The sequence below is a fragment of the Lipomyces tetrasporus genome, assembly GCF_029532465.1.
Source record: "Lipomyces tetrasporus strain NRRL Y-64009 chromosome Unknown POJ06scaffold_2, whole genome shotgun sequence".
NCBI classification, from domain to species: Eukaryota; Fungi; Ascomycota; class Lipomycetes; order Lipomycetales; family Lipomycetaceae; genus Lipomyces; species Lipomyces tetrasporus.
Window position 1 is genome coordinate 1,258,178 of NW_026611597.1, and position 26,960 is coordinate 1,285,137.

Below are 26,960 nucleotides of genomic sequence, written 5' to 3' on the forward strand. Positions count from 1 at the left end.
TTTTAAAAGTAGTCTACTGATTTACCACGCATTTTCGTTTTGAGGAATGTCTGAACTAAATTCTAATCACTTCGGGTAACGATGGTGGGATGTTCCAGTGCTGTTTAATGGTTGAGGAATTCCTCCCAATTCTTACAGTGAACTGAATCATCTCACGAACGGCAGCCCTCATCGGATATCAGAGCGCCTTCTAGGTTACTGTAAGCGAGTACTATGGATATTATCTAAATGTCTACATTAGTACGATATGGTCTCATTACTAATGACCATTTCAGACTAGTCTGATCCGCGACTTCGTTGATTTGTGTCTATCGTAACTGCACATGGCCACTATCGGTTAATTCGGCGCAGTCATGGAATATTGAATGGCTCACGCACATAAAGGTCAAGCTCTGGAGGCCGGTTTCAACTTAGCATTATACCAATTCAAAATCGACGGACTTGCAATCAAATTGACATCAGACAATTTCAGATCGCGCCTTACGCAACGTGCCGGATGGTGCCGCTACCGATTTCATTGTCGTCGCCCCTGATGCGCCCGATTTCTCCTTCTTCAGCTGCGGAAGGTAATGTGGTGAGCTCATCGTCATCACTACCGAGCGGCCGCATACGCTTTGGTAGTGATCAGCATCACAGCAGACATCGGCACGACCGACATTTTCCTTCCACCGACGTGACATTCCGGTTTCATGACGAGAGAGTCACGTCTGATCCGATTGTTTTCGAAGAGAATCTGCTCCCAGGTGCTAAAGAAGGGGATATCTGCGAGGTCTTAGGATCCAATGGCGAAGTCTTGCACATATTCGTCCTCCAGTTTCACAGCCCTGAGATTAAGAAAAAACTGTCCACGAGCAGTGTAAGCTCTACTTATATTCATAAATGACGTTTTCTTGTTTGGACCGCTAACTGAAATAGTCACCGCTACAAATGTCTGTCCTAACGGGATCCGGCAAGCTCGCGTTACATCGTGGCTCACGCAACGTTACGGTTCGCGTCATGGACCGAAAGGACGCAGAAGCGGACCTTCTCACTTTTTACATTAAAGATCTTTATCTCACACGGAGTGACATGTGGCGTATTCCAGCGGAGTTGGTGGGAAAGACAATCACGGAAGGACAGCCGATTGAGTTTGTGAAGATGCTTAAATTAAACGTCAACACTATTCACAAAAATGGTCGCCAAGTTAAGACTAGCTTTGTGGGCCCAGATACGAAAGCAGTTTTCAGATCTCAAAGTGTGCGATATTTAATTTTTCTGCAGATGTCGACAGAGATGTGGTTCTTCGACGATACGGGTGAAAGCTATTTCCATAAGGTCATCAATTCGTACTTGCCGGAACTATTCCGGCAATGGCGGGAAGCCGACGCGCATCATTTGGTCTCGATTGTCATGTTTACAAGCATCGATCTGAGCTCCACAGCCTCGTCGCTACCTCATGGGGTGCGCAGTCGTAACGTGCGGGATCACTACCGCATTGTCGTTGATCGAATAAAGGTCTCAGATTGGACACAAATCATGGCAACTCTGCGTCGTGAATTTGCAGTATTTCAGCGAAACGTCCTTGTTCGCGAAACGGATGGAGGCAAAACGGAAATTTCTGGTGCGATATGCTCAGCGATCAAGGGTAACATTCTGGAAGCTATCAACGTAGCCGCAACGCAGGCATCGCAGGAGCTCATTACGGATGACAGTCAGCGTGGAAATTTACAGACGATCCTTGTGTCTCCTGGATCAGGGTTATTCGATGTTGAGGCAGACCTCCTTCAGCGTACAACTCAGAACCTTATGGCAGCAGGCTTAAGTGTCGATCTGGTTTGTCTTACACGTATGCCGCTGCATGCTGTCCCGCTTTTCCGGTATAGAGATGCATATAACAATATTATACATTGTATGCCTCACTGGATCGATGTGTCATTCTGGAAACCGGTACAATCGGACAGCGGGAACTCTTCGCAATGGGTCCCAAGATGCAGAATCTACGAGATTCAAATGATGGGTGTTATGGAGAACGAACTAAGTGCAATCAGTGTGGATTATCTGCCATCAGCAGATGCCCAGGATATGGAAAAATATATGGACGAATATGACGAGGCGGTGATGAAGTCCCCCTCGGAGATGTCGAGCAGTACACGCCGGCGTAACTCCGAGACTATACGCCAAAGTGGCAGATACTTTAAGGATGACAATCCGCTATGGACTACAATATTGAACCCGTCGAATCCGACAGAGCAAGAGAAGATGTGCGCAGTTTTGCATGGAAACTGGAAACACATCTATCCACGGCGCACGCAAAATCGATCCGTCAAGTGGAAATCAGTGATTTCACCGGCTTCGCTGCCGATAACAACAGAGGTGTTCCCATCTCCAGAAGACTTCTATAGAGATTACTTTTGTCAGACGTATACGATTTCCATCAATCCCGACAATGGAGATAGCGAAGAATATACATTACCGAACGTCATGCGTGCTATGGTCTCGTTCCGCATCGGTTTTGGCTACCAAATAGTCCTCGGTGAGATCGTCCAGGAAACCGAACGACTAAACAAACTGGATGCCAACCCTGATGGAATTGCCCAGGAAGTCCCTGAAGCTTGTGCTGCCACGAGAATTTACCTATCCATCGGTACCATGGTACACCGGTTAACTCCCAAAGATTCTAAGACCATCGCCGTTCAAATATTCAAGAAACGCACGCAGAATCCGCATGCTGATCAAGACATTATTTATAAGCCTCTTGTGCAGACTGTGAATGACTCAGACTTCAAGATGAGACATGTACGGTTTCCAGGAGCCCACAGTCAAGATCATAACTGGAATATACTGGATCAGTACTTGGCTGGTGAAGATTTGGCGACTGATCCATCTCGGTTTTATCGCTCACGATTTGTATTGATTCCAACAGAGCTTCAGAGCAGCAGATCCCTGCAGCTTCAACTTCGGCCTCCAGAACTTGCTGTTGACAAAATGAATCCTGAGGAAATTCGTTTAGATGGTCTGAGAAAGTTGAATCTTATGTTCTACCGCAGCAAGTACATACCTCCTGAAGAACGTCGTCGCGATCGGGAACGCAAGAGCGCGAATATTCCCGAGTTGAAATTCTACACTGGCGATTTGTCCGCTTTTATTACACAGCTGGTGGAAAGTGTGGGCGAGGATGAAAAGGACGGTTTGCGAAAGAAGGATTCACTAATCGTTAAGGCATCAGAGCGATTCGACCGGTCCATCAAGTTGACGGTTCTTGGGCAAGCAATGCAGAGTGAACGTGGGATTCGCCTTGTGGATCGGCGATGGCATTGGAAATTGCACCAGCATTGTTTTGTCGGATCCGAATTTGTGAGGTGGTTACTCGACAATTTCAAGGACATTGACACAACTGAAGAAGCGGTAGAATATGGAAATGAGCTCATGCAGGCGGAGCTGTTCCATCACGTTGAACACAGACATTCATTCCTCGATGGTCACTATTTCTATCAGATCAATCCCGAGTATAGCACCGCTACTGCAGCCCCACAGCCCAAAACAAGTTGGTTCTCGTCGATACGAGGCGCATCGGGAAACGGAAGCGGTGGCTCAAGCACGCTAGCTAACAGTGTCGCCTCGTTGGCGGAGTCTGTTGCATCCATGACTGGCAGTACTGCATCTACGCAGACTACGCAGACTATACCAAGTGGCCGCTCGGCATCGTCTGATTGTGCTACTGGGTTCCCTGAACATGTCACGGACAAGACTGGGTCGGGTGATTTTGGAATGGATACTCTGGCCGACTCCACCATGTCGCTCGATTCGGATTGGAGTAAGCGATCGCAGCAATTTGGGGCTCCGTTATCGCCCCACCTACGGCGACGGATTGAGCTTAGTAAGGATATTAAGGTAGATGTTGATATGCAGAAGAAGTCGTATCGTCGCGAGGTGATTACATTACACTATGATCGCCTACACAATCCAGAGACCTGTTATCACATTTTGTTGGAATGGCTGAATACAACACCTAAGTTCATCGAAGACACGATCGCGCAGTGGAGTAGAACGTGCGACCGGTCCGGATTGAAGCTAGTCGAAGTTCCAGTCACGGAGGCGTGCATGCTACCAGGCATGGATCCGTTCACGTCGCTTGTGAAGATTAAATTTGCAGTGGATCCACCTTCAGCTGTTCAACTTCCTGAGTCTGCTGATCCCGTGTTGTCAGACAAGTTATTTTATCAAAAACAAGCACTCTCTAAGTTGGACTACGTCCTGGACACTGAGGCAGCGCGAGCACTCGTTGCAGCTCAATCGGAAGTTGATATCGTGTACTCATGGGGTAAACCATACTTCCAGCATTCACAGTACGTTCATAAGACTGGGGCAACACTTGTGGAGTTGGTTTCCGAGACAGGCGAATTTATTATTGTCCGCAACCCGCTCGCTGGAAGCAAGCCCGGCAATTTATCCAACAATCTCACATTCGATCCGGAGGAAATTCGTTGTGAGACAGTTGATTTCATCCAAAATCGGCCCGAAGAACTGAAAGAATTTTTTCAGAGTATTAGGGATCGTTGGCTTAATCGGCCCGCTGTTGCGGTGCCATATACGTCGGAGAGTCCTACTCCAGACAGCTTTATGATGCATGCTCTGAACGAAGGGATTGCTGTTGACGACATGTCTAGAACATTATCTAGCTCTCCGTCATCGAGACGGCCCCCACCACCCCCGCCATCTGATACTCCTGGTGCGGCGAGTTACATTGTGAGTCCCGCTTTATGTCGATATCTGGTTCTACTTGGATTAACAGGTTTAGTATTACGATTTGAGAATGTATTAATACTCAACAACCCCATCTCAGTTCTTCGTGATTGACATTTATTCCAAATATTTGGTGTAAGCGAATACCCAAGAGGTAGCTAAGCTAATTCGTAAATATGGCTTGTTATATTTCGGTTGGGCAAAATTTATTTGGTTGATGTTTCTAATGTTTGTTGATGTAAATACACGGCACCGGCTCCAGTTTATATACAAAGAATTGGCTATATTTACAACAACTCCATCCCAACTGAGAAAGCATAGTACAAAGAGAAACCCACAAAGAACCTCAACACGATATGCATCCATGCCTGCTCTAACCTTCAACAAATATGATAATATAAAAGCGATAAAGTGGTGGAATCAGCCCCACAATTTCTGTTGCTTATTCATTTGCGCGTTGCCAGAGTGAGGGTTCAGCAACAGAACATGGTTCTGGCGGAGACTCTCGAAGATTTTTATCGAGTGGCTTCACGACCACGGAGCTCTTCTGACACGTCTATAATGTTGTTGCTCGTCTGGCCTTGGGCTTGTTGGGCAGATCCGTCGTGTGCAGCCTCTTGTCTAATCTCTGAAGACCTCACTTCAGTCGCCTCTGCGTCATCCTGACTAGAGTCGGCCGCTCTGTCTACTGTCCCCCTGGCTTCCTCCTGCTTCTCCTGCAATAACTTCCGGTCGTCCTCGCTTGGCTCGAAAACGTGCCAAATAACATAATGTGGCGCGCCAGCGACGGTAAATCGCAAAGATCGACACATCTTTCCGAACCCTTCGGTTTCTGCATGATTCATGAACGCAAAAGCAGGAAAGTGTGCCCCAGCACGGAATACCTGTGCCTTGGCAAGAATCGACACGCCGCCGACGCCGTCAAGATCCACGAGTTCATCTGGGTCTCCATTCGCCTCACGCGCGTATGCGAGATGCGGTCGCCATGTTGCGTATTCAGCGTATCCTTCGACTATAACCTCATCCTCTGGAAGCTCTTTTGCAAGTTGTAATCCCGCTTCGCTTTCCTGCCAGGAATTCAGATCATACGGCTGTTCTTCTCCAAGCCATTCCGGTAGTGGTCGCCAAACATCTATGTACTTGTCAGTAATTGACTTCCATTCCCAGTCGTCCAATACTATCCATACTGGGCACAATAACGTCCTTGTCGTGCTTCATCAGATCTTCGATAATTGTAGCGGGGGCACGCTCGATATCAGAGTCTCGCCAGTATACCCAACTATGTTCCGGCTTTAGTGCCGACGTCAGCAACCAGTTCCGCGCCTTGCCCATTAATTTCCTCCGAGGACCTTGCGCTGCAAACCCATGTCTATCTGAAAATCCTTGGCCGATAATTTGACCAAAGTCCTTTTCAAAAATTTCAACGCCATTGTAATGCATATACCGGTCTTCGTCTTGCTGAAGTTCTAGTAGAAGTTCGTCAAGCATCTCTCGTGTCTTGTCTTTAGAGTCGGACACCAAGAAAGACAAGTCTAACAGTGAATGCGGATACGTCAGGTTCCGCAAATGGGAGAACAGCAGTGGCAGATGACTTGCTGCGTCGCGCAAGGGGATGCAGAGTAGGACTCGTTCGTAATGATTTGCGCCGGCTCTAGTCCCGAGTGAATCTACAAGGTCGTAGAAATGCACGTTCAAAGCTTCCGCATCATAGTTTCCTGGACCAGAAGAAAGTGCACCATCCGAAAGAAAATGAATGGCCGTGAAAAATGCCAATCCCCCAAAAATAAGTAGAATAATTGATTTGATCCGTGGTGAGCGTCTATAGTTGCGTCTTCGACTCTTGGAGTAGCTGTATCGAAAACTTTTTCAGTATATGGTCTAACAGGACATTATTGTACTCCCATACCGATCTGGCCGCCCAAATGGCGAGGGAATGGGGAGTGGGTCGTCCGACTTTTGAAGCCGGTACTCTAGTCGCATGATGGACAGGGAAGAGACCTTGTATACAGCCCTGACCTGAATCAAACGGTGGACTTCGGCCAAGCCAAATTACGCCGTTTCTGTCCCCCGGCTAAGTTTCTGTAGGCAGAAATTGGGAAGCATCGCCGATGATGTAAATCAATGTGCCTGCCATATAAAGTTTCAGAGTAGAAGTGGCCAGCGACGGCAAGTCGACGGGCGAGTTACGCGCACAGAGAAATCAATCGCCAGATACCGCTAATGGTCGGCATCAATGCCCCATAGTCTTGCCCGCCAGTTATTCATTCGTGACCGCTACTCACTAGAATGGTTCATGGTCGTCATCCTTCATAAAACAAAATTATGAGTAGTCGTAACAATTACTATAGAATACAGATTTGATGCCCTATCTACATGTTTACACGACAAAATGCCCATATATTATGCCCTTCTGATTCCGCTGATGTCGCTAATTACCTTGCTCCATCTTGTTCTCGATAAGATCGTGGAATGCGATAATTGCCCGTATAAGAGAGCTTAGGTATATAGTCATTAACTCATCGTTCGTTTTGACGGTGAAAGACCGCACCAATTCACTGGATGTCTCTGCTCCTGGAGCGCCCTTGCCATTCAAGGCTTTCTCTTTCGCTTCCGCTGAGGGAGTAGACAGATTTGGTAAGAGATTGAACATGTCTTGCAACTTGTTGAGAATGACATGGTTGATTGGGAGCTCCCCATTCACAACCTTCGCCAAATATGCGCTGATCTCGGACAGCCTGTGGTGCAGACCCTTCAGTGAATGAAGTTGCTGAGTCAACCTAGTTGACAGCGTTCCAACAGCAGCATCACGTATATCACGTAGGAGGTGCTCAACGCCGATTTCCTCGGCCTCCTCAGCCTCAATAATAGATGGGGTATGGACGAATGTCCGAGCCGTGGTCGATCCGTCATCTTTGATCTCTTCAACAGCAAAATAAGCATCAGTTGGAACGTTGATACTCTTGAGATGCACATCGACAATGACTAGTAATGGATTGGGCGTATACCGCTTGAAGAGGTCATTGATTTCGAGGTCGGCTGACTGGCGCTTCGGACCCGTGTGATACCAACCGATGAGTTTTTCTCGCGCGTTTACTTTTTTGAACATATCATTCATGTTCTCGACATAGTTGTGGTCCAAGAACCAGACTGATGGATCCTTGTCATCTTCTTCGAACGGAACTGCACGGAATATAGGTTAACGAGACAGATTATTTCCCTATCTGGAGCCGACATACCTGCAAAACTATTCGTCACTCGTACAACTGATCCAGTATTCTGTCCCAATAGCACACCTACAACGCGCTTCTTAGTGCCCTTAACTGTCCTATTGTAATGATCAACGACTGATAGGAGCACCAGTGGCGCGACGGTCACGGTTTGATTCACTAGCGCAATAGCTTCAGCAGTTGTAGCCGGCATAGTCTCAATATATTTGTAGTCGACAGCAGACCGATAGTAATTAAACTATAATCCAATATAATGCAGCCGATATTTACAGCTTTAATTATCGGCTTGTTTGATTTGATTTTGGTGTCGTCTTTGTCGCGGACGGATTACCAGTAGTGGTCCATCTAAGGCTGAGCACAAACGTCCAACTACATCGAGCTTAGAACACAAAACACAAGACCCTCGGGATACGCAGCGGGGAAACTACTACAGCTGTTGGAGCGGACACATATGGGTTGGCTAACTGGCCAACAATATTGGCCAGCTTAATTGCCTAGTATTAACTACCTGAAATCGAGAAATATAATATATTAATAGACAAGTAGAAATAAATAAATTTTAATTATTCTAATAAGATCAACCTTGTCTGTATTATTTTAATTAATTTGCATAATCATGCCCGCAACGCCAATAAAATTAGTGTCCTTCTGACCGAAATGAATCTCGCAGTGGTCGCGCTAAGGGCAGCACGAAATATCCCGAGTGCTGCTCATTCGTTTCTGCTCTGCGCAAATATTCTTAGTTATTTCAACCGTCCCGTTCAACTCATTTTAGCAAATTTCCAGCATCCCAATTGTTCGCAATGAATAGCTCTGATAAGGAACTTAGAGCCTTCACACTTTCCGCTCTGCAGTCGAATGACGACTTTGTCAAGGGCAGCAAATATGACTTCAAGCATACTGCAGCTGTTAAGCCCCTCCTGGACTCGGACTTGGACAAGGCGTTCCCCGTGAGTTTGCGAACCGTGTTTTTGGGACCTCCTGGTGCTGGTAAGATTGTATTTATTGCAGCAATTGGTGGTAGAACAGGCGCATCGCATACCGATGGCGTTAAGTTCGAAGCTGGCCAATCTGTTTGTAAACCAGTCTTAACATCCGCCTACAGGCAAAGGTACTCAAGCACCTCTGCTCAGTGAATATTTCAAGGCATGCCATTTGGTAAGTAATCACTAATTTGCAATTGCGCCATTTTCGAATGACATGTGCTCACGGCTTAGACAGTCAACTGGCGATATCCTTCGATCCCACGTCAAGCAGGGCACCGAGCTCGGCAAACAAGCTAAGGAGATCATGGACAAAGGCGGGCTCGTGTCTGATGAGATTATGGTGAACATCATCAAGGATGAGCTCGAGAACAACGTCACCTGCAAGAACGGATTCATTCTCGACGGCTTTCCGCGAACTGTTCCGCAAGCGCAGAAGCTCGATGAGATGCTTACTGCCCGTAACACCCCTCTAGAGACCGCCCTCGAGCTTGAGATTGATGATTCTCTTCTCGTCTCTCGAATCACAGGTCGCTTGATTCACCCTGCGTCAGGAAGGTCGTATCACACAGAATTCAATCCGCCCAAGATCGAAATGACTGATGATGTTACTGGCGAGCCATTGGTTAGACGCTCTGACGACAACGTTGAGGCCCTCACAAAGCGATTGGGTATGTAGTATTCACCATTAATCATTTCTGCTCCTATGTTAATAGAATATTAGCCACATACCACTCGCAAACCGCACCCATTGCCGCCTTCTATAAGTTTCAGAATAAGTGGAGAGGCGTCGACGCTGCGAAGAAGCCTGATGAGGTCTCAGTTAGGATCATGGAGTCACTTCCATCCAACACCGTTATATCTGCTATGTTCAGGAACAAGGCCGAGGTGCTCAAGACGCTCTACGTTGAGACGAAGTGAGCGATTTCTTACAGCTAATGCATACTTATTGTTGAGTATGGTAGTGAATTGGGGAGGAGAAATTCGTAAAAGCTAATAGATTTGCGCTTGTATATTGAACTAAGCATTGCATTACTGCCATGTTATTTACAGTACTTCCACATGCTTGAACACGGCATTCAACATGATCCAGAACCTAAGACTCAAATACTAATGGTACACGCCGCCAGCTACAAAATACAAGACCGCACAATCCTTCTAACCCCAATAGTGTACAAGACAACTCTTAGCCCTACCTGCGACAACCACTCTACAACCTCCGCATGTATTCGATTCGTATACTGCGACTGCTGTTATCCCACCCAGTCCTACTTCTAACGGCTTAGACACCAACTTCTGACCAGCGTCCATTTCGTCGACATCCCACATGTTTACAATTCCATCCTTAGAGCCTGTCAATAGTTGAACCTGTAGCTGTTGGCTCGAGCTACTATCATTGCCATTCGGCTTAAACTTTTTATCAATAAGAGCACTAACAATACCAAATGCAAAAACCGGATAGCTGTATTCGACTTTGGCTATCATCGCACCGGTGTCAAGGTCCCACAGCCGCAATCGCCCCGTAAAGTCTCCCGACACCAATATCTGTTTTCTCTTCCGCTTGCTTGCCTCAGTCATGTCCCCGACAACACATAACTTGAGAGCCATCACACCCGTATGGTGACCTTCGAGAATGTACTTCGCCGACCTTGAAACGAGATCCCATACTCGGATACTATTATCCTCAGAGCCGGAGATAAATGTCTCTGGTAACGTCTCTGAAGCAGACGAATAATATAGCACGTTGACGACTTTAGTGTGACCCTTAAGTTTGTAAGTACATTGCAATTTTCCACTCTTAGGAGCCGAAGCAAGATCATATATGTCGACCACTCCATTCTTTCCAGTCGTTGTTGCGACCAAATGCCGATCCGACAGAAACTTAACGTCCGAAATAGCATCTTTAACCATTTCATCTGTGTCATGTGACGTATCCACATCGGAGCTAGGAACGAGTGAGAACCAAAATGATCTCTTAACGCTGATATCCCAAACACCAGCTCTCCGAAGACAGTCAATTGTGACCAATGCCGTTCGGCCGTCAATCGTCATAAATTCGGCTGATAGAACTGGAGCTGAATGGAATCCAGACAGCGTCGCTTTGAGGGCTGGCACCTTTTCGGACAAGTCCCATACTTGGATTGTGCCCGAGTAGGTTCCAATTGCAAGCAACGACGAAGTAAGTGATATACTGGATATCTCCGGCGAAGACGCCAATGTCAATTTTTGCGGTGGTCGTGCTGAAACAGTACTATTCTCGAACATATACACGAAAACCTCCGATGCAGACGTTGAAATAGCAAGATGACTACCATCAGAACTCCAAGCACAATCTGTCGCACAGCTAATTTCGGGTAGCGGCATAACTTGCCTCCTTGGCTTGAGCTGTTCGGGCATGGAGTCGCTGCCAATCCTAGCGCCTGTGGGATGTATTGGCTGACATATATCCGCGGTCGCTACGCTTGATGTGCGATTGTGAGATATTTTCATCCGCTTTGACTCTTCTTCTGAGGAACCCCGCTCACTGGCGTCTGGTGATGGTTGCCTCGAGATTTCCACTATGTGATGCTTCCTTGAGGGAGCTGAACTTGACGCATTGGCTACAGCCTCTGTAGCCTTGGTCAATAAGACATTGGCATTCTCGACCTTTTCTCTGCTTTCCAGTGGCATCTTGCTATCTTCGTGGATGTCCGTCATAGCGACATCATCGCCAATATTGTTCGATTCATGCTCGATTCCATCCGGAAGGAATTCTTGGCTCCTTGCGACGGCACCTGAAAATAAGCTGAAGGGCCCAGGATTCTCCTTTTCCGTGCCATCCGGATTCAACTGCGATTCGATTTCCATATACTGTAAACCCTTTTGGAGCACACTCACAAGCAAACCCACTGGTGTCACAGGACCGTACTTGTCGTCTAACCTGTCAGCTTCAGTTTCATGCTGAAACGCGTAGGTTGCATGCGAGAAGTCCGACTCTTGTAGGTAACGCCATATTAGATAATTGAGCTCTTTTGAAGATATCGACATTCTGTATGATAATCTGCAGGTGATCAAGCCGATTCTCTTCTTGGCAGTGTGGGATAATGTGTTAAGACGATCCCTCCTCTGATTAGTATTGGAGAGGCGGCTGAGTGACCGCTGGAGAGCAGACCTCACTCACGCCGATATTACGGTCTACTGCTATAGCAGTGGCTTTATAACTGGTTGTACTGATGAAGTCGGATTAAATTGCGGAACGTCATTTTTATGATAATGTACACCGGCGTAAATTCTGTCGACGTTAAAGTTAGGGCAAATTAGTCACGCATTTGCAGCCTTTAGGCATAAACATCAAACCAGGCAAACTGGATCTAGCAGTTTGTCAGTGAGTTCCTTCGTCACCTTAATACCACTCAATCGACCGCGCACCCGAGAGAGACATACTCAATACTCCATCAGTGAGGTCGACTGCACGATCGATAGCATAGCCGGCGCATACTCGACTGGAACACTCGCTAGAAGGCGACAGTAGCAGCATTGGCGCGGCCTTCGATTCCCTCCGCCAGCGGCATGCTGCGCGTCAACCTGCCGCCCCTGACAAAGGCAACACTAGCGTTTTCAGTGTTGGTCTCGATAGTTGTCGCCGTTATCCGATATTCGGCATATTTCGCGCTGTCTTCGAATTCTCCTGACAAGCGGATAGATCTGTCGTCGATTTATGTGTCTTATTTGACAATTGTACCCGCAGTTTCAATTGTGTTCCCATGGACATTCGTCACGGCTACGTTTGTCGAGCAGAATCTGTTCGCATTACTGATTGCGCTTGCGACGCTCTACTATGGCGCGAGGTATTGTGAGCGCGTGTGGGGAACCAGAGAGCTTGCAAGGTTCTTGTTAATTGTCTCAGTTATTCCTAATGTTATCGTATTTGTGCTATACATCCTTGGATTCGCCATAACCCGAAACACGGACGTCGAGTATGATCTTATTTAATAGCCTGTTCGGGTCGCCTACTAACATATACGCTAGATTTACGACTATCTGTGGTGGAGTAGCTCTGCAGTCAGCTTTTCTTGTTGCATTTAAGCAGTTGGTTCCAGAACACACGGTCATTCTATTCCGAGGAATTATCAAGATCCGAGTTAAGCACTTTCCAGCGCTCTTTCTCCTCATCAACAGTATCTTTGGACTTCTAGGGGCACATGTTACAGCTTTATTAACGTGGTCTGGTTTTTTCACCTCCTGGGTTTATCTCCGATTCTATCGTGTCAGCAATGTATCATCAGGCGTAGAGTTCTACTCGTCTTCGAGTATCCTTCCACCGCCAGTCACCGCGAACGGACTCACCTCACCGTCTACTGGGCCTCTCGGAATACCAGGTGCTCCACATTCTCCGCATAGTTCGACTACAACACGGGGTGATGCTTCCGATACATTTTCGATGGCGAACTTTTTCCCCGATGCCATCGCGCCCGCCGTTTCATACCTCTCAGATAAGATATTTGTTGCTCTTGTCAAGCTACATATATGTGTTCCATTTTCACAGGAGGATATTGAGGCGTCGAATTTGCGGAATGGACAGTTCAGACAGCGTTTTGTCGCACCATTACCAGGTAGTGTTCGTGCTGAAGCGGAACGGAGAAGGGCGTTGGCATTGCAAGCTCTTGATCAGCGGTTATCTCAGGGCAAGAAAGAATCTACTGGTCTTGGTGAAACTAACTTTGTTCCAGAAGAAAATCCGAGGTAAGACCTTGCAGGATATTTGTATTACAGTATTATTTGGTTTTAATTGTAACCCGTCTGCATGGAACGGCAACAAAGCTTGAGATAGTATGTACTGCATATACTTCTGCATGGAGGATAGTGAATACAACAATTGTTCTTTTGTCTTGAGGATATTTGGTGCAGTATATGGTTCTTTTTGGGTATAATTCCAGACAGGTTGTATGTATCTTATCACATAACGCAATACGTGCCTTAATGAGCACAACTTTGTATCAAGATACGTTAGAGTACAAACTTTTATATTGGGTGACCGTCAGGAGTGGGCGACAACACCTGGGTTTAATAAAACTGCCAGCTCAAACTAATTCTCGCGCGGATCAAAGAGCCTGCTACTCTTGAACGCGGGTATGAAACTGTAAGAAATGTCAAGGATACGTTGCAGACGATGTGTTTATCTGCCAGGCCTGAGCTATCTCGAGATTATGAAATTAGAGGCAATGCGGCTGGTACTGCACCTTCATAACATACAAACAGAGCTCGTGTCAATAATGGCTTAAGTCCGTCGTATTATTTGCTATGCTAGGAAGCTGACTAGTGTGGTTCTGCGGAGTATCTTGTCATAAACACTAACTTAATCGATGCAAAGTTCTATGGCACCGGCGAGCCCCACGGATCCTCAATTTTTCAGCAGTGGGCTGATGAACGTCCCCGTCATCACTCGACAGTTGAGAACGCGCAGGCGATTATCGTGGATATCTTTGCGGGTTTTCTCACTACAGTGCCTACAGCCGCAATTCTCGGATTTACACGCCAATAGATTTAGATATTCGACTAATTCGACCATGTCGGACGCAGCGCTGAATTTGCTCTCCAAGACTTTCGCGTCTGCGATGTTGTTAAATGCCGACCCAGATGTATGTGTTCTATTCCAAATTTCTAGATTGAATTTCACAGTAAAATCATTTGACTGTCAATTTGTTGTTTTGGTGGCCGTGAATTACGACTAATACGTCCTAGAGAGTAGCTGCTGCGATTCAGAAAGAACTCCCAATTCTCACTTCAGAGCAAGAAGCCAAGCAGACCGAGGTTCTCGCTCTCTCGGAGAACTTTCCTTCGTCAGCTTCCGAGCTCAACGCTGCATTAGGTGGAAAAAAGTTCATCCTCGGCACCGACAAGCCCTCACTTGCCGATTTAATCATCTATGCTCGCGTGCGCCAGCCTGTTGCCGAGAATTGGTCTTCTGAAGAGTACAAGTCCAACGCTAATATCATTCTCTGGGCCGACCGCATTCAGAAGTCCGAAATTTTACGGGCCCAAAAGCCAGATGAATCGGCGTTTATCAGTACCGCTGCGCTCGGCAACAAAGAGAAGAAGACAAAGAAAGAAAAGGGCCCGAAGCCGCAGCCTGCGAAGAAGGAGGCTGCCCCAATCACCCCTGCGCTCGTCGACCTGCGTGTTGGATTCATTCAGAAGGCCGTAAAGCACCCCGATGCGGACGCGCTGTACGTATCGACGATCGAAATGGGCGATTCCACCGGCCCGCGAACTGTGTGCAGTGGCCTCGTGAAGCATATCCCGCTCGACGAAATGCAGCAGCGCTACGTTGTTGTCGTTGCAAACTTGAAGCCCGTCACAATGCGAGGAATTAGGTCTGAGGCTATGGTTCTCTGCGCGGCGAATGAAGAGAAGGTTGAGCTTGTTATCCCGCCTGACGGTTCAAAGGCAGGAGACAAAGTTTTTTTTGAGGGATTCGACGGAACTCCGGAGCCACAGTTGAATCCGAAGAAGAAGATCTTCGAAACCTTGCAGCCTAATTTCACGACGAATGAGAAACTAGAGGTTGTATTCAAGACTGAACAGGGCTCGAGATTGCTGATTAACAAGGTGGGCAAGGTTGTCCTTGCTCCATCATTGGTGAGCGCTGAAGTCCGATAAATAGCTAAAGCTTGCGTACATAGAAACTACAAGAATTAAGTCGGGTGGTAGTATATAGCAAATAAACTTATCAGCGAGTGCATAAGTGCATAATGCAATGCAAATTTTGAGCTCAGTTTGGGCTAATTCCAACCTGACAATGAGAATGCGAATGGTTAAGAGAGAAGCTGATCGCCATTTGCACAATGCTTCACTATGTCTTGATATCTTACAAACATCATATATGTGAATGTAATACTAATTCTCTGCATTTTAAGCAGTCCTGAGCAGTGATTCACAAATTCGCTTCTCAGCATTTTTAAGTGTCTCCTTGTCACTACATGTAGCCCACTCTACTTCACCCAATATCTCTTCGATTTCTTCTGCACCATTCTCGCTCGCTAGAAGGAACAATGCATCTGAAGCAGCTTGTCGGGCCTATGTTTACTAGTTAGCAGTTCATCCCTTCCCTGAGACTTTCACAAACTCACCACCCTCATATCACCAACAAGCACACCAACCACTTTCCTGCCGGCAGCCTCTTTGACTTTTTCGCTAGCATTAACAGCAGAAAATATCCCAGTAAATAGACCAATCGCAACACCAACTCTCTGCGCACTATTTGTCTTCACCGCAAGAGTATATAGCCTCGTAGCTTTGTTATATATCTGAACATACAAGGAGGGCGTCTCCTCCGCAAGTACATTCGATTCAAACAACAAACCAAGCAATTCCGCGACCTCGAAATCTCGTTTTGGCGGTGTGGGATGTGCAGTACTGAGTACAGGTTCCGTCTTTTCGACAAACAATTCGACTGCCGCGGCCACGAATCGACCCACCTCCGCCGTCTCGCTAGACGCTAAGAAATTCATAACTGCATCCCGAGCAGCGCGCACAACACTTTCGCCAGTTCCACCACCAACGCAAGCCGCCAATCCCAAAACCGCCGATCGAGAAGAAGATGTATTTGTATTGCCACAGAGATGGATCATACGGGCGAAGTATCTTCCGTGGCTATATGTAGGGATATCGTCGTTGGTGGATTCCGAGGCCGCGATAATTTGTTGGATTTCGGCGGTGTCGATAGAGAGCAAGGGGACAATCACGCGTAATGACCTTAGCGATTCGAGACGTAACTTATCCATCTTTTCCAACGACATGCGGACCAAATTTGTTAGTATGATGTTTTCATTTGAAGATTCACATGAGGGAAGGAGCTTCGGCGCGTGAGATGTTACGGCGTTTATCGATGCCAGTCGAAGATGAGAGCCAATGTCACCGCGCGATGGAAGGATTGTGTAGTCTTGGAGACCATATGCCAGTGCTTCCAAGATCTGCGGTTTATCAAGGGTGGTATCTGAGATTCCGTCTCCGTCCGACGATAAGAGGGCATCAAGTGCGCCGACACTGGCAAGGCGAAGTGAGATATCGTATTCTTTCTGTGTTGTGGACGCGAGCTCGCAGATAGCCTTGACAACTGAGACATTCACCCGTGGTCGAAGACTTCCAAGAGCGAGAACAAAGCCAGATCTGCCAGCCTTGCCAGAGTCAATCCATGCGTGAGGATCGACCAACCCTTTCGGTAATTTCGATGCGGCTAAACAGCATGAAGTTTGTAGGGCCATTGTAAATGAATCTTCACCAGTGCGTGAGAGAGCATCCGTTAAGATTTTCATATACGTTTGCGGAATATCGAGACCGTTGATGCCAAACAGTGATGCTGCAGGGCCTATAACGCGCAGAGCAGCATCGTAGAGTATGAGCTCCTGGTGGGTGGGAAATTGCATGCCGTTGAATATATCATGCAATCGTCGAAGTAGAGTCGATATGGCCGGATCGTTGCATGGTACGATATCTAGAACTTCTCCTAACGCGTAGAGATATCCATGTTTCTCATCTAAGGTCTTTCCAGCTGGTAATTTCTCCGCGAGATCCAGCAGCTGCAGCCCATACTCTCCATATTTTTCTTCATCACACGCTAGTAAAGCTAGTGCCTTGCCTCCCAACCTCCGAATATCGATGTCCCAACTGCAAATTACTCTCTCAATTAAAAAGTCTGCCATACCCTTTGCAACTTCGAGCTTGAACGTCCGTCTCGATGCCTCCAGATAAGCGTGTGTCCGGTTTCCAATGGAAAAAAAATCTAGACTTTGTACAAGAGCAATGCCTGTTTCAAGATCCTTGACGGCTTCTGAATGACGACCAATACATTCCTGTACTGCTGCTGCCGCCGCTCGACGACTATTGACTTCTCTGTCAAAACAGGCCACCAGCGTTAGCTCCGAGAGTGTGTCTTGAACAAGCCGCATCGTTGCGGAATCTCCATTGCATAAGCTCCGATAGTGCCGAAACAAAGACCACGCAACATAGCATGCGGCATCGCGAACGTTGGCACCGATAGCGTGAGTGCTCTTGTGGATCTCAAATCGTAGACCTCTACGAGTGACCTTGAGCAACTTCACTGCATACTCAGGAAGGGCCAATACATGTCGTCGGAGAAGCTCTGCGAGAGCAAGTAAACCGCCATGCCATCTGTCCGCAATCTTGCTGTCACCTGTGGCATATTCGGGAAATGATGAAGCGAAAAGATTATCAATAATTTCGGGAACGAAGACATTCTCTGTGTCAACCTTGATGAGCGCTTGAGTGACGCGTGAGAATGCCTTTGAAGCGGTATAACGCACCAACGTGTCTTTGTCGGCCAGTGCTGTTGTCATCAGCTCACCTATACAGGTTTCGACGGACTCGGGTACTTCGCTAGAAGATAGTGCGAGAGTACACAACGCAAGTCTATAAGTGGACTTGCAGAGCAGCTTTCGCAGGTGTGCATTCGTACTAGCATTCGGAGAAGAATTCACGGATGCCAGAACTCCCGCTATCTGGGGCAGAAATGGCTCAAGGTCACGGGGCGAACCTAGCGTGAACAGCGCAGCAATCGTGGCAATCGTTCCTAATATCGCAAAAACACTGGATGTAGATGTAGTATTCGCGTCCTCAATATATTTCGGGAGATATACCGATAGCGTATCAGCTCGTAACAAAAACCTTGCCAAAACACTTGCCGCAGCTTCTCGTTCTCTGCCAGGTGCACACATGTACTTGCGAGTGAGCCCATACATCCAATCAGCCAGGTCAGTCCTAATACTTGACAAATTGAACGGTGTAAGCACTAACACCGACAACCAGATTAACAGAACATATCTGTCTTCCCATTGTCCATTCTCGCCCTCGCTGTCCTCAATTTCACGCAATATTCGTTCCAGTAGTGCGACATCATTGGGGAATAATCTGCTCACAGTTTTGGCACCCCTGATCTTAACTAGGACGTACAAAACTCGGCACTGCCATCGCTTTCTCGTAGCCAAAAATGCACGGCAAACAGATCTGACTGTGTCTTCAAGTATTGGGTCGATTAGCTGGGGTGAATGCTGGAATGGCTCTATCTGAAATATGATTGATGTAACGTCAGGATCCGACAACGAGTCGTCCCCCAATGCGATCGCGCGGTTCAATTGAGATGAGAAGTCGCGTAGAAGTGTCGGCGCTGACTTTTCAAGATTTGGACAGTCGTCGAGGTCGCTATCAGGAGCTAACATCGCCTTTTAGTAAATGGGAATATCCGCTGTAGTCCTAATGGTATAATTGTTATTGTATGCCCGCTGCTGTTAATACCAATCCGGTAGTTATACTACCAGGCTCTCAAGAGGCAAAAGGTTGGTTCCAACGGCTATAAATCAGCCAACGCAATCAAGAAACATACTGTCCGCCAACCATGCTTTAGTTATGAAGTATAAATAATACTATATATACTATTTCTTTATACAAGGCCAAAAAAAAATTAAGCAATAGCTACTAGACCCAAAATACAGTAGTTTCAAAGACGAACAACCCCTTGTTTTGACGCGTCCGTGACTCTGAAAAAAGAAATCCCTACCAAATCGGTATTAGTTGCGTCAGCCCGGAGTCGAACCGGGGGCTCGTCGATGGCAACGACGAATTTTACCGCTAAACCACTAACGCTCTTATTGATATAACAACATTAAACATTTGACCCCTAGTCACAGATTCAGGGTTAGGGTTCACTGTAGCCGAATATTGATCAAAGTATTGTTGATAGAAACCTCACAAATTTCTGTGCCATATTTTACATATATGAGATGTGTAAGAATAAAACTCTTTTATTGTAGTACCGTAAAGTTGCTTTATATAACTATTTGCTATAACTTATTATGTAGCTTATGGAGAGTTTTATATAGGAGCAATCAAGGGGTAGGGTTACATTAAGAGTTATCGTTTTTCAGCACTAAGGGAACTCGCCTTGGAGAGAACCCATCGAGGCATCAATAGGGAGTTTCACGTAACGTTATCTCGTCAACCGTTGACAAATTTTATTACCCGGACTGTTAATTTAACAGTTGACGAGTGTTAACTTTTCAACCGTCACGTGCTCCCTATGATGAAGTAGAACGTGACAAAAACGCACTACGCTAACCACATGCGGAATCGCTTTGTTTACTTTATGTGTTAGATTCCCTTAGACATGTATGGTTTAGCTCTTAGCAGAAAAACTTGTTGAAAATTGGAAAAAGTGGGTTTCACCAAATTTCGTGGGGTTAGGGGAATTCTGCAAGGGTTGGGGCTCCAGTTTGTAAACTGTTGACGTGTTGACGTTACGTGAACCTCCCTAATGTGTCAACTCTCAAGAGCTGGCGCTGGGCTTGTGGAGTTGATGAGGTGGAGAATTATTCACAGGATGAGATCGAAGCCACAGTACTGGTTCTCGACGACTAGATTTTATTTGTAATTGAACTAGATAGGATTGACATTTTGTTTTGTTAGTTATGTAACTGGCTTCTACTGAGAACTCCGATGCAGAACGGCTGCGCAATGCATCCAACCCGACAGGACCAACCGTTCTGGCAGCGAAAGCTACCGACGCGATGCAGCTCTTGAAAAATGTCAGTACTATGCGACGTTCGAGGACTTCCGGAACGATTTAGCAAGGATGGTCGAACAACGTGATATAGGCGAGCCTAGAAACGGCCCGAAATCCTGATGACGTGTGGCGGCCGAAACGGTTCGAACACTCAACTCTCCTCCATCTAGCGCTGAGCTGTCACCATGCTCTCCTTCTGACGAAGCTCGTCATCCTCTATTTGAAACCGTGATCCTTTCAGCTGTCCTCGATACGTCAGTTTCGTGCCGATCTGCAGAAAATTCTCGAAACTGAATATGGTAAGTTAACTGATCAGCAGGTTTTGGTGTGTGTGTGTGTGTGTGGTGATAAGTGGATTAAATTGCAATTCACACCTGTTTCTTTTCTTGTGTATAGTTTTAGAATGATTTTGTCTTACGTTTTTATATGGTCTCGTCATAACTTTGTTTCGAGTGGTTGTAATTAGCATGCAAGATTATGAGTTTTGATCCAAAAAATTAGGCTTACATAAGTAATTCAATACGAATGTACAATAAGTTTAACCTATATTTTTTGGGGCAATTGGTCAAATAGGGCAGGATTCAATGCAAAACTGATAGGGTAAGAATCGATTCAAAGGTACAGCAAAAATCAGGGGCAACTCTAAATGTTTTGCACACGTAGCATTTAGCTGGGTGGGAGTCCGACAACTGATATCAATTATTGGTTTGTAACAATCGATCTCTGAGAGGACTTCCTACGACATTCCAGCTCTGCATTATAGTAGGCAGATCAGATAATTTTAGTTTCTTAAATTGAATTTCACAAAAAGTCTCGAGGCAATTAGACGATACAGGGGTGAAACAATACTATCAGCGACAATGATCCGACTACCACCACTCTTGCTTCTCACCATTTTAGTTACCCTTGTATTAATACCGGCACCGGCACTGGCTGCGATTTTAGGAATTGACTTTGGTCAGTCCAATACAAAGGCTGCTCTTGTCTCGCCAGGTGTTCCATTCGAGATCGTTCTTACCGCGGACTCCAAGCGGAAAGATGTGTCTGGAATTGCATTCAAGGGAGAAGAACGGTTGTATGGTAGCAGCGCGGCTGGAATTGTACGTACTCGGTTACAATTTTCTTTGTGATTCTTGAGGGATACGCTTATGAGCGACGAATGATTCGCAAGCTAATAATAATAGGCGCCACGATCACCCTCCACCGCATTTTTACATTTCAAGCCCCTACTGGGACGGTCGGTCTCGTCATCGGAGGCCGAAATGTATCTTGCACAACATCCGGGAATGGAGCTAATCCCGTCGGGTAATAGATCTACGGTCGCATTTAAGACGCCCGACTCGTCATTCCCTGTCGAAGAGGTTCTCGCTATGTCGCTCTCAAATATCAAGAATCTTGCTGAGGAAATGCTACCTAAGTCATCTGCAACTTCGAGGATCTATGACGTCGCCATCACTGTTCCGCCGTATTTTGACTCAGTACAGCGGAAGGCGATTATCGACGCTGCTGAAATTGCGGGTTTGCGTGTGACTGCATTGGTTCCTGATGGAGTGGCTACAGCTATCAATTACGCATCGTCAAGGTCGTTCGGCAACGAAAAGCAATATCACTTTGTTCTTGACATGGGAGCTGGGTCAACATCGGCGACACTTATTTCCTTCCAAGAAATTCAAGACGGGGGCTTACGATTTGGCAAAACTGCTCTCAGTATTACCGTTGAAGGTGTCGGCTTCGATCATACACTTGGAGGCAATCTTCTAGATCAGCGGATCTTCGAGATTCTACTGGCGCGCTTTATTGAGGCGCATGGCGATGGAATTCTGTCCAGCCCCCGCGCCCTCGTCAGGTTGCACAAAGAAGCCGAGCGCGTCAAGACGATCTTGAGCGCCAACAGCGAAGTCAGAGTGTCAGTTGAAAGCTTGCACGGAGACATTGATTTTCGTACCATGGTCAGTCGAACCGAATTCGAAGAGGCGATCCATGACATTTTGCCGCGTATTAGCAAACCGTTCGAGGATGCATTGAAAGCAGCGAAGTTGGACATTTTGGATGTTCAATCAGTTATTTTGATGGGAGGCACTACCCGTGTTCCTATTTTTCAGCAAGTTTTAGTCAATGACGTTCTGAAGGGCGATGCATCTAAGGTCTCGAAAAACGTCAACGCCGACGAGGCCGCAGTGATGGGAGCGACATTCAGGGGTGTGAGTGTATCCAAGCAGTTTAAGACCAAGGAAATTAATGTTCTGGATCCTACAATTTGGGAATACGACGTTGTTATTTCGGATTCTGACGGTCGACCTGTTGGAGCCCAGATTTTGTTCCCCGAAGGTTCTTTAGTAGTTGGCAATCGATCACTTATCGAGCTGCAGATATCTGAGGACGTCGAAGAAGCCACATTGGAGTTCCGAGAAGGTGGACGGCCATTGTTCACGTATGGCCTTCATGGCATTCAAGAAGCTAAGAAGAAACTTCTTCTAGCAAACAATTGCTCGGAGTTGATTCCTGTAATTGATGCCGAATTAACGGTGAGCAGAGTGTTCGAGGTACACGGTATATCGTTGCAGTGTAATGTTACGCGTCCTGCCGAAAGCGACGACTCTGAAGGTGAAGATTTCAGGCAAAAAGTATTCAACTTTTTCAAGGGCGAGAAATCATCGTCTTCAGAAGAATCAACAACTGCAAGCGAGACTACCGCTGCAGCGGAGGCTCCTACGGACTCGGAATCCACGACCACAACCCCGACGGCTACCAGCGAGAAGAGCAAGGCAACGTCCCGGCCGAAACCCCGACTTGTTAAGCAACCCATGAAGTACAAGATCTTCTATAGTGGGCCTCGCAATATGGGTCGTGCCACCAAGGCCTCATCACAAGCCCGACTTCGTGCGTTCGACAAGCTGGACAGCGACAGACACGCTCGAGACGCAGTCCGCAATGATGTTGAGTCTTATTCGTACAGAATACGCGAGTGGATCGAGTATGAGCATCAGCGATTTTTGGAGCATTTGAGCGAGGAGGAACGCCAGACATTTCTGAACAAGGCCGAGAGCGCGCTGGAGTGGTTGTATGGCGAGGGTGAGAGTATGATTTTAGATAAATTGAAGGAGAAGATGAAGGAGTTGAAGGAGTTTGAGATGATCGTATTTCAGCGAGAAAAGGAAAAGTTGGCCAGTATAGAGGCGGAGTTGCGTGCAAGTGCGTCGGCTGCTGCTGCAGAAGTCTCCGCTGAGGTAGATGGTGTCGAAGAACTTGTAATCCCAGATGACGAAGAGGAGGAGACGGCAGCGGAAACTAGCACGTCGGCCACTGTTGCCACTGCGACCACGACACTGATGCCGAATACAGAGACCGTGTCGTTCGAACAGAGTTCCACAGTAGAAACAGAGCCGGAAGAAACTGCAGATCTTCAACATGATGAGTTATAGATGGCTGTAAAGGATAGACAGAGGACCCGTCCCTGGATTGTGTAGATAGTTTTGTTTGACGGATAAGATATTGCGAAGAAATGTTTGTAAACAATAGAAATATTGATAGTCAATCCCTTGATCGATAAAACATTAGAACGCATACACAAGTACGACAATCAAAGTCAACTGGATACAAAACGCGGAAGCGAGAGAGTAAAATGGTCATCCCCAAAGACACCAAAAATGATGCGAAGCAAATGAATGGCAAACACACAGCAGAACTACCCCGCAATGGCTATAATATACACACACCAAACCCAACTAGCATTTTCATAATCCCCCTTTTATCATCCAAACTAGTAAGCCAAATGAACAAATTCAACAGCAACACGTGACTGAATTCAAAAACTCATTATCTCGTCTGGTTTCAATCTGCCCACCCCACCACCTCTCGACAATCGTGCTCACAAACCTCGAATCGCTCTCACTCCAAGGATCTAGTCCCATAGCCAACATATCCACTTTCGAAATCCACAATGTCTGACGCGCATCTAGCACGGCGTCATCATGCGAGCCGCCGTTGCGCTTGTGCCGCCGCGGCTCGACTTTTTGAATGACAAGATTCTGCTCTTGAATCAATCTCGCCAATTCGGAGAATATTCGCGCCGTGAATCGGTGGAAAAATGCAATTATGGCGACTTGCTTGGACGACTCGGCAACTGCGACTGCCATTGCCGCGTTCGCTATTTCATCCTCTGATTCTTCACCCTCTGAGACATGCGCCTTTCGTGACGCGGTCGCCCTTTTCAGTAGCGCGTCGTCGAGCTGAGCCAGATCCTGGAATGGCGATATGTACATTAGGCTCTCGTCCTCGTTTGACACCGGCATTGGTGTGGCCGCCACTGAGGACGATGCCGAAATTGAGTCATCAAGGAGTAACGGCCGCGTATCCCGTTCAACAGCAGCAACATGGTCGAGCGACGTAGTAGTGTCGTTATTTTCTAGACCTTTCCTGACCATCGCATCCACAATTTCTTCCTCGTCTATTCGTGCTTCTTCACCAGCCGACGCCCACCATAAAAAGCCAAGCCAGGTAAGCTGCTTCCATGACGGCTGCTCAGTCTGCAAGTCCGTCTTGGTAGAAAAGAAGAGTTCGGGGTCGTCATTATAAATCTCGTCTTCATCGGCCGCAGCCGTCATTTCCTGGGATGCTGCGAGCAATGCCATTGTTTCGCCCGACGGCGGCACTCGACCTGCAGAGAATCCGCTTGATGAGCCTGAGCTGGAGGTTCTCCGCCGCTCAAGAGCGTTCGCTTGTTCCTCTGCTTCTGCGTGGTCGTAGTATTGTCTGTACCATCGGTGGCGCGGATCAATGGAATATCCAATCTGTGCTTCCAACGACTGAAATCGCCGCATATCCCGAATCGATGCTTTCAAATGAGTTTTTGGCGAGTGATTGTAATAGATCACGGGATATAATATCCGCCCTGAGGTCTCATTAATTGGGAAATATAACGCCGAATGGCCGGACGACTGTGGAGATCCAGGCTGGGACGGCACAATCGCGGATGCAGCAGATCCAGTGGCATGCATTGATGTTGATAGCGGCGGCAACTTTATCACCACGTCGTATAGATCTCTTTTGTCTTGTAGGATCTTATCCGTTGTGTACGCGATCCATCCATAAAAAGGACTATGTTTCTTCTGCCGTGCTTCTTCTGCCGGCGGAAGTGATGACAGTGATTTTATATATTCAAGGTCGTATAGCCCGATTGCATACAGCGGACGAATCCGGTACGCCGGTATCGGGAGTAACTCCGCAATCGAATTCGGGATATTGGCGAGGAGGGCGATGTCGTACACATAATGACAGCCCTGTTCGATCGGCACGTCTCCTACAACCAATATGCGCTCGCGAGCAAGCGCCGCCTTCCAGACCTTGAACACGAGGGGGCCGAATGTGTCGAGGAACGAGGGTAATGAATGTGCTGGATGGGACTTGGGGAGGATAGGCGGTGAATTGATTACGTTCGACGGCGCAAGTGAGTCCGCGTCGTTGTCGGAGCTTGAAGCTGCAACATAGCCTTTCAGTTTTGATGTGCTTAGTTCGAATGGGCGACGTGGAGGATTGTAGAGCGCTGTTTCTGCCGGCATTGATGAAGTCGACGCGGTTGTTGATGGCGAAGCCGAAGCGGCAGACATACCGTACAGGCTGTAATACGTCTCTAGAGGTCCATAGTCATTCGGATTCCGTGTGTATTCACTATAACAATCAGCCACTCCGAAGACGCTAGTATTTGCTTCATAGTATACCTCAATAGTGACTTCAGTCCCTCAACGTGGCCCCAGCTGCGGCCCAATCGTCCCGCAACACCGTGAGCAGGCCTCGCTTTCCGTATTGTCCCGCCAGGAACTAACACTCCAATCGAGTACATTCTCGAAAATCGCTCAAATGGGTCGTCAGTCTCGAGTTGCTGGTAGACACTGACGCCGGAATAAATTTCGCCGTGGGTGAAGTAAATTACATCTTGTTTCGAATGGTGAAGACCAGACGGGAAAGCTTTGAACTCGACCATGTCGAGATTTATACCTACACGCACAGCTAATGTTATACACTCTTCTAAATATTCGGCAGTACTGAACCTACCACTAGACGCCGTCTTCTGCCAGTCGAACACATATCTAAATAATCCACGTCAATATCCCATTCACCAACGTCCCATAAAAGAGACCTTACCCGCGCTTGACATCAAACCGCACTAGAAACAGCGCAACAACCCCGGGAGGAACAGCGGCATTTCGCTCACTATTCCTGACAACTGGCGAACCCTGCAATCTCCGGGCCGACCTCGTTGCTGCCGAACTCGACGGCAGCACCGCTTGCATGGCAGGTAGGTCGGTAATCAGCAGCGACAGTCAAAACTCAACACGGAATATGTCGCTTCGCGACCTGAGACTTGTCGCCAGATCCCGGATATGGCGAGGAAGATGATGTGGAGAGATTGCGCACAAAGTCGGGTCAAGGCGCGCTGTGGTCAGGCGTGCGGCGATAATCTCCTAGGCCCATCCG

General features: G+C 47.2%; 10 protein-coding genes and 1 non-coding gene across 11 annotated transcripts; 5 read left to right on the forward strand and 6 right to left on the reverse strand.

Annotated features, from left to right (window-relative positions):
- Nucleotides 1-20: 20 nt before the first annotated feature.
- Nucleotides 21-5,006, forward strand: POJ06DRAFT_245990 (uncharacterized protein). Its single transcript, XM_056186723.1, has 4 exons — nt 21-200; nt 276-856; nt 916-4,725; nt 4,778-5,006. The coding sequence occupies exons 2-4, from the start codon at nt 497-499 to the stop codon at nt 4,799-4,801; spliced, it is 4,194 nt and encodes a 1,397-aa protein (XP_056046336.1). The 5' UTR covers nt 21-200; nt 276-496; the 3' UTR covers nt 4,802-5,006.
- On the reverse strand, nt 5,007-6,912 carry POJ06DRAFT_245993 (Anp1-domain-containing protein). The gene is made up of 3 exons (XM_056186724.1): nt 6,629-6,912; nt 5,910-6,571; nt 5,007-5,854 (listed from the first exon to the last, which is right to left on the reverse strand). The coding sequence occupies exons 1-3, from the start codon at nt 6,700-6,702 to the stop codon at nt 5,238-5,240; spliced, it is 1,353 nt and encodes a 450-aa protein (XP_056046337.1). The 5' UTR covers nt 6,703-6,912; the 3' UTR covers nt 5,007-5,237.
- A 38-nt stretch (nt 6,913-6,950) lies between these two features.
- POJ06DRAFT_299180 (maintenance of mitochondrial structure and function-domain-containing protein) lies at nt 6,951-8,282 on the reverse strand. The gene is made up of 2 exons (XM_056190675.1): nt 7,959-8,282; nt 6,951-7,902 (listed from the first exon to the last, which is right to left on the reverse strand). Exons 1-2 carry the CDS (start codon nt 8,140-8,142, stop codon nt 7,151-7,153), a joined length of 936 nt encoding a protein of 311 aa, XP_056046338.1. The 5' UTR covers nt 8,143-8,282; the 3' UTR covers nt 6,951-7,150.
- A 354-nt stretch (nt 8,283-8,636) lies between these two features.
- POJ06DRAFT_245997 (adenylate kinase-domain-containing protein) lies at nt 8,637-9,981 on the forward strand. The gene is made up of 4 exons (XM_056186725.1): nt 8,637-8,939; nt 9,055-9,107; nt 9,171-9,603; nt 9,657-9,981. The coding sequence occupies exons 1-4, from the start codon at nt 8,753-8,755 to the stop codon at nt 9,851-9,853; spliced, it is 870 nt and encodes a 289-aa protein (XP_056046339.1). The 5' UTR covers nt 8,637-8,752; the 3' UTR covers nt 9,854-9,981.
- On the reverse strand, nt 9,982-12,143 carry POJ06DRAFT_245999 (WD40-repeat-containing domain protein). The gene has a single exon (XM_056186726.1). It carries the CDS (start codon nt 11,957-11,959, stop codon nt 10,091-10,093), a length of 1,869 nt encoding a protein of 622 aa, XP_056046340.1. The 5' UTR covers nt 11,960-12,143; the 3' UTR covers nt 9,982-10,090.
- A 182-nt stretch (nt 12,144-12,325) lies between these two features.
- On the forward strand, nt 12,326-13,998 carry POJ06DRAFT_246001 (eukaryotic integral membrane protein-domain-containing protein). Its single transcript, XM_056186727.1, has 2 exons — nt 12,326-12,888; nt 12,941-13,998. Exons 1-2 carry the CDS (start codon nt 12,482-12,484, stop codon nt 13,656-13,658), a joined length of 1,125 nt encoding a protein of 374 aa, XP_056046341.1. The 5' UTR covers nt 12,326-12,481; the 3' UTR covers nt 13,659-13,998.
- A 480-nt stretch (nt 13,999-14,478) lies between these two features.
- POJ06DRAFT_235837 (uncharacterized protein) lies at nt 14,479-15,571 on the forward strand (the record flags this gene model as incomplete). The annotated part of the gene is made up of 2 exons (XM_056185857.1): nt 14,479-14,550; nt 14,654-15,571. 2 exons carry the CDS (start codon nt 14,479-14,481, stop codon nt 15,569-15,571), a joined length of 990 nt encoding a protein of 329 aa, XP_056046342.1.
- Nucleotides 15,572-15,697: 126 nt separating this feature from the next.
- Nucleotides 15,698-19,433, reverse strand: POJ06DRAFT_58490 (armadillo-type protein). Its single transcript, XM_056191233.1, has 2 exons — nt 16,042-19,433; nt 15,698-15,988 (listed from the first exon to the last, which is right to left on the reverse strand). Exons 1-2 carry the CDS (start codon nt 19,144-19,146, stop codon nt 15,824-15,826), a joined length of 3,270 nt encoding a protein of 1,089 aa, XP_056046343.1. The 5' UTR covers nt 19,147-19,433; the 3' UTR covers nt 15,698-15,823.
- Nucleotides 19,434-19,499: 66 nt separating this feature from the next.
- Nucleotides 19,500-19,570, reverse strand: POJ06DRAFT_t20. The gene has a single exon. It is a non-coding gene; the product is annotated as a tRNA-Gly (tRNA).
- Nucleotides 19,571-21,159: 1,589 nt separating this feature from the next.
- Nucleotides 21,160-24,020, forward strand: POJ06DRAFT_273493 (Hsp70 protein-domain-containing protein). Its single transcript, XM_056189587.1, has 2 exons — nt 21,160-21,586; nt 21,671-24,020. Exons 1-2 carry the CDS (start codon nt 21,347-21,349, stop codon nt 23,906-23,908), a joined length of 2,478 nt encoding a protein of 825 aa, XP_056046344.1. The 5' UTR covers nt 21,160-21,346; the 3' UTR covers nt 23,909-24,020.
- POJ06DRAFT_246006 (uncharacterized protein) lies at nt 24,021-26,954 on the reverse strand. Its single transcript, XM_056186728.1, has 4 exons — nt 26,628-26,954; nt 26,538-26,572; nt 26,204-26,480; nt 24,021-26,153 (listed from the first exon to the last, which is right to left on the reverse strand). The coding sequence occupies exons 1-4, from the start codon at nt 26,774-26,776 to the stop codon at nt 24,269-24,271; spliced, it is 2,346 nt and encodes a 781-aa protein (XP_056046345.1). The 5' UTR covers nt 26,777-26,954; the 3' UTR covers nt 24,021-24,268.
- Nucleotides 26,955-26,960: the final 6 nt, after the last annotated feature.

Bases quoted from the DNA above. Each gene is read 5' to 3' on its own strand.
- POJ06DRAFT_245990 (XM_056186723.1), top strand. From the start codon at position 497: ATGGTGCCGCTACCGATTTCATTGTCGTCGCCCCTGATGCGCCCGATT. The intron at 857-915 runs GTAAGCTCTACT...TAACTGAAATAG, and splicing joins AAAAACTGTCCACGAGCAGT to TCACCGCTACAAATGTCTGT. The intron at 4,726-4,777 runs GTGAGTCCCGCT...TAACAGGTTTAG, and splicing joins CTGGTGCGGCGAGTTACATT to TATTACGATTTGAGAATGTA.
- POJ06DRAFT_245993 (XM_056186724.1), bottom strand. From the start codon at position 6,702: ATGCGACTAGAGTACCGGCTTCAAAAGTCGGACGACCCACTCCCCATT. The intron at 6,572-6,628 runs GTATGGGAGTAC...TTTTCGATACAG, and splicing joins CCATTTGGGCGGCCAGATCG to CTACTCCAAGAGTCGAAGAC. The intron at 5,855-5,909 runs GTATGGATAGTA...ACAAGTACATAG, and splicing joins CAAGGACGTTATTGTGCCCA to ATGTTTGGCGACCACTACCG.
- POJ06DRAFT_299180 (XM_056190675.1), bottom strand. From the start codon at position 8,142: ATGCCGGCTACAACTGCTGAAGCTATTGCGCTAGTGAATCAAACCGTG. The intron at 7,903-7,958 runs GTATGTCGGCTC...TATTCCGTGCAG, and splicing joins AGTGACGAATAGTTTTGCAG to TTCCGTTCGAAGAAGATGAC.
- POJ06DRAFT_245997 (XM_056186725.1), top strand. From the start codon at position 8,753: ATGAATAGCTCTGATAAGGAACTTAGAGCCTTCACACTTTCCGCTCTG. The intron at 9,108-9,170 runs GTAAGTAATCAC...CGGCTTAGACAG, and splicing joins ATTTCAAGGCATGCCATTTG to TCAACTGGCGATATCCTTCG. The intron at 9,604-9,656 runs GTATGTAGTATT...ATAGAATATTAG, and splicing joins GGCCCTCACAAAGCGATTGG to CCACATACCACTCGCAAACC.
- POJ06DRAFT_245999 (XM_056186726.1), bottom strand. From the start codon at position 11,959: ATGTCGATATCTTCAAAAGAGCTCAATTATCTAATATGGCGTTACCTA.
- POJ06DRAFT_246001 (XM_056186727.1), top strand. From the start codon at position 12,482: ATGCTGCGCGTCAACCTGCCGCCCCTGACAAAGGCAACACTAGCGTTT. The intron at 12,889-12,940 runs GTATGATCTTAT...CATATACGCTAG, and splicing joins ACCCGAAACACGGACGTCGA to ATTTACGACTATCTGTGGTG.
- POJ06DRAFT_58490 (XM_056191233.1), bottom strand. From the start codon at position 19,146: ATGTTAGCTCCTGATAGCGACCTCGACGACTGTCCAAATCTTGAAAAG. The intron at 15,989-16,041 runs GTGAGTTTGTGA...TAGTAAACATAG, and splicing joins TTGTTGGTGATATGAGGGTG to GCCCGACAAGCTGCTTCAGA.
- POJ06DRAFT_273493 (XM_056189587.1), top strand. From the start codon at position 21,347: ATGATCCGACTACCACCACTCTTGCTTCTCACCATTTTAGTTACCCTT. The intron at 21,587-21,670 runs GTACGTACTCGG...TAATAATAATAG, and splicing joins GTAGCAGCGCGGCTGGAATT to GCGCCACGATCACCCTCCAC.
- POJ06DRAFT_246006 (XM_056186728.1), bottom strand. From the start codon at position 26,776: ATGCAAGCGGTGCTGCCGTCGAGTTCGGCAGCAACGAGGTCGGCCCGG. The intron at 26,573-26,627 runs GTAAGGTCTCTT...TGGATTATTTAG, and splicing joins CGGTTTGATGTCAAGCGCGG to ATATGTGTTCGACTGGCAGA. The intron at 26,154-26,203 runs GTATACTATGAA...TGATTGTTATAG, and splicing joins GGACTGAAGTCACTATTGAG to TGAATACACACGGAATCCGA.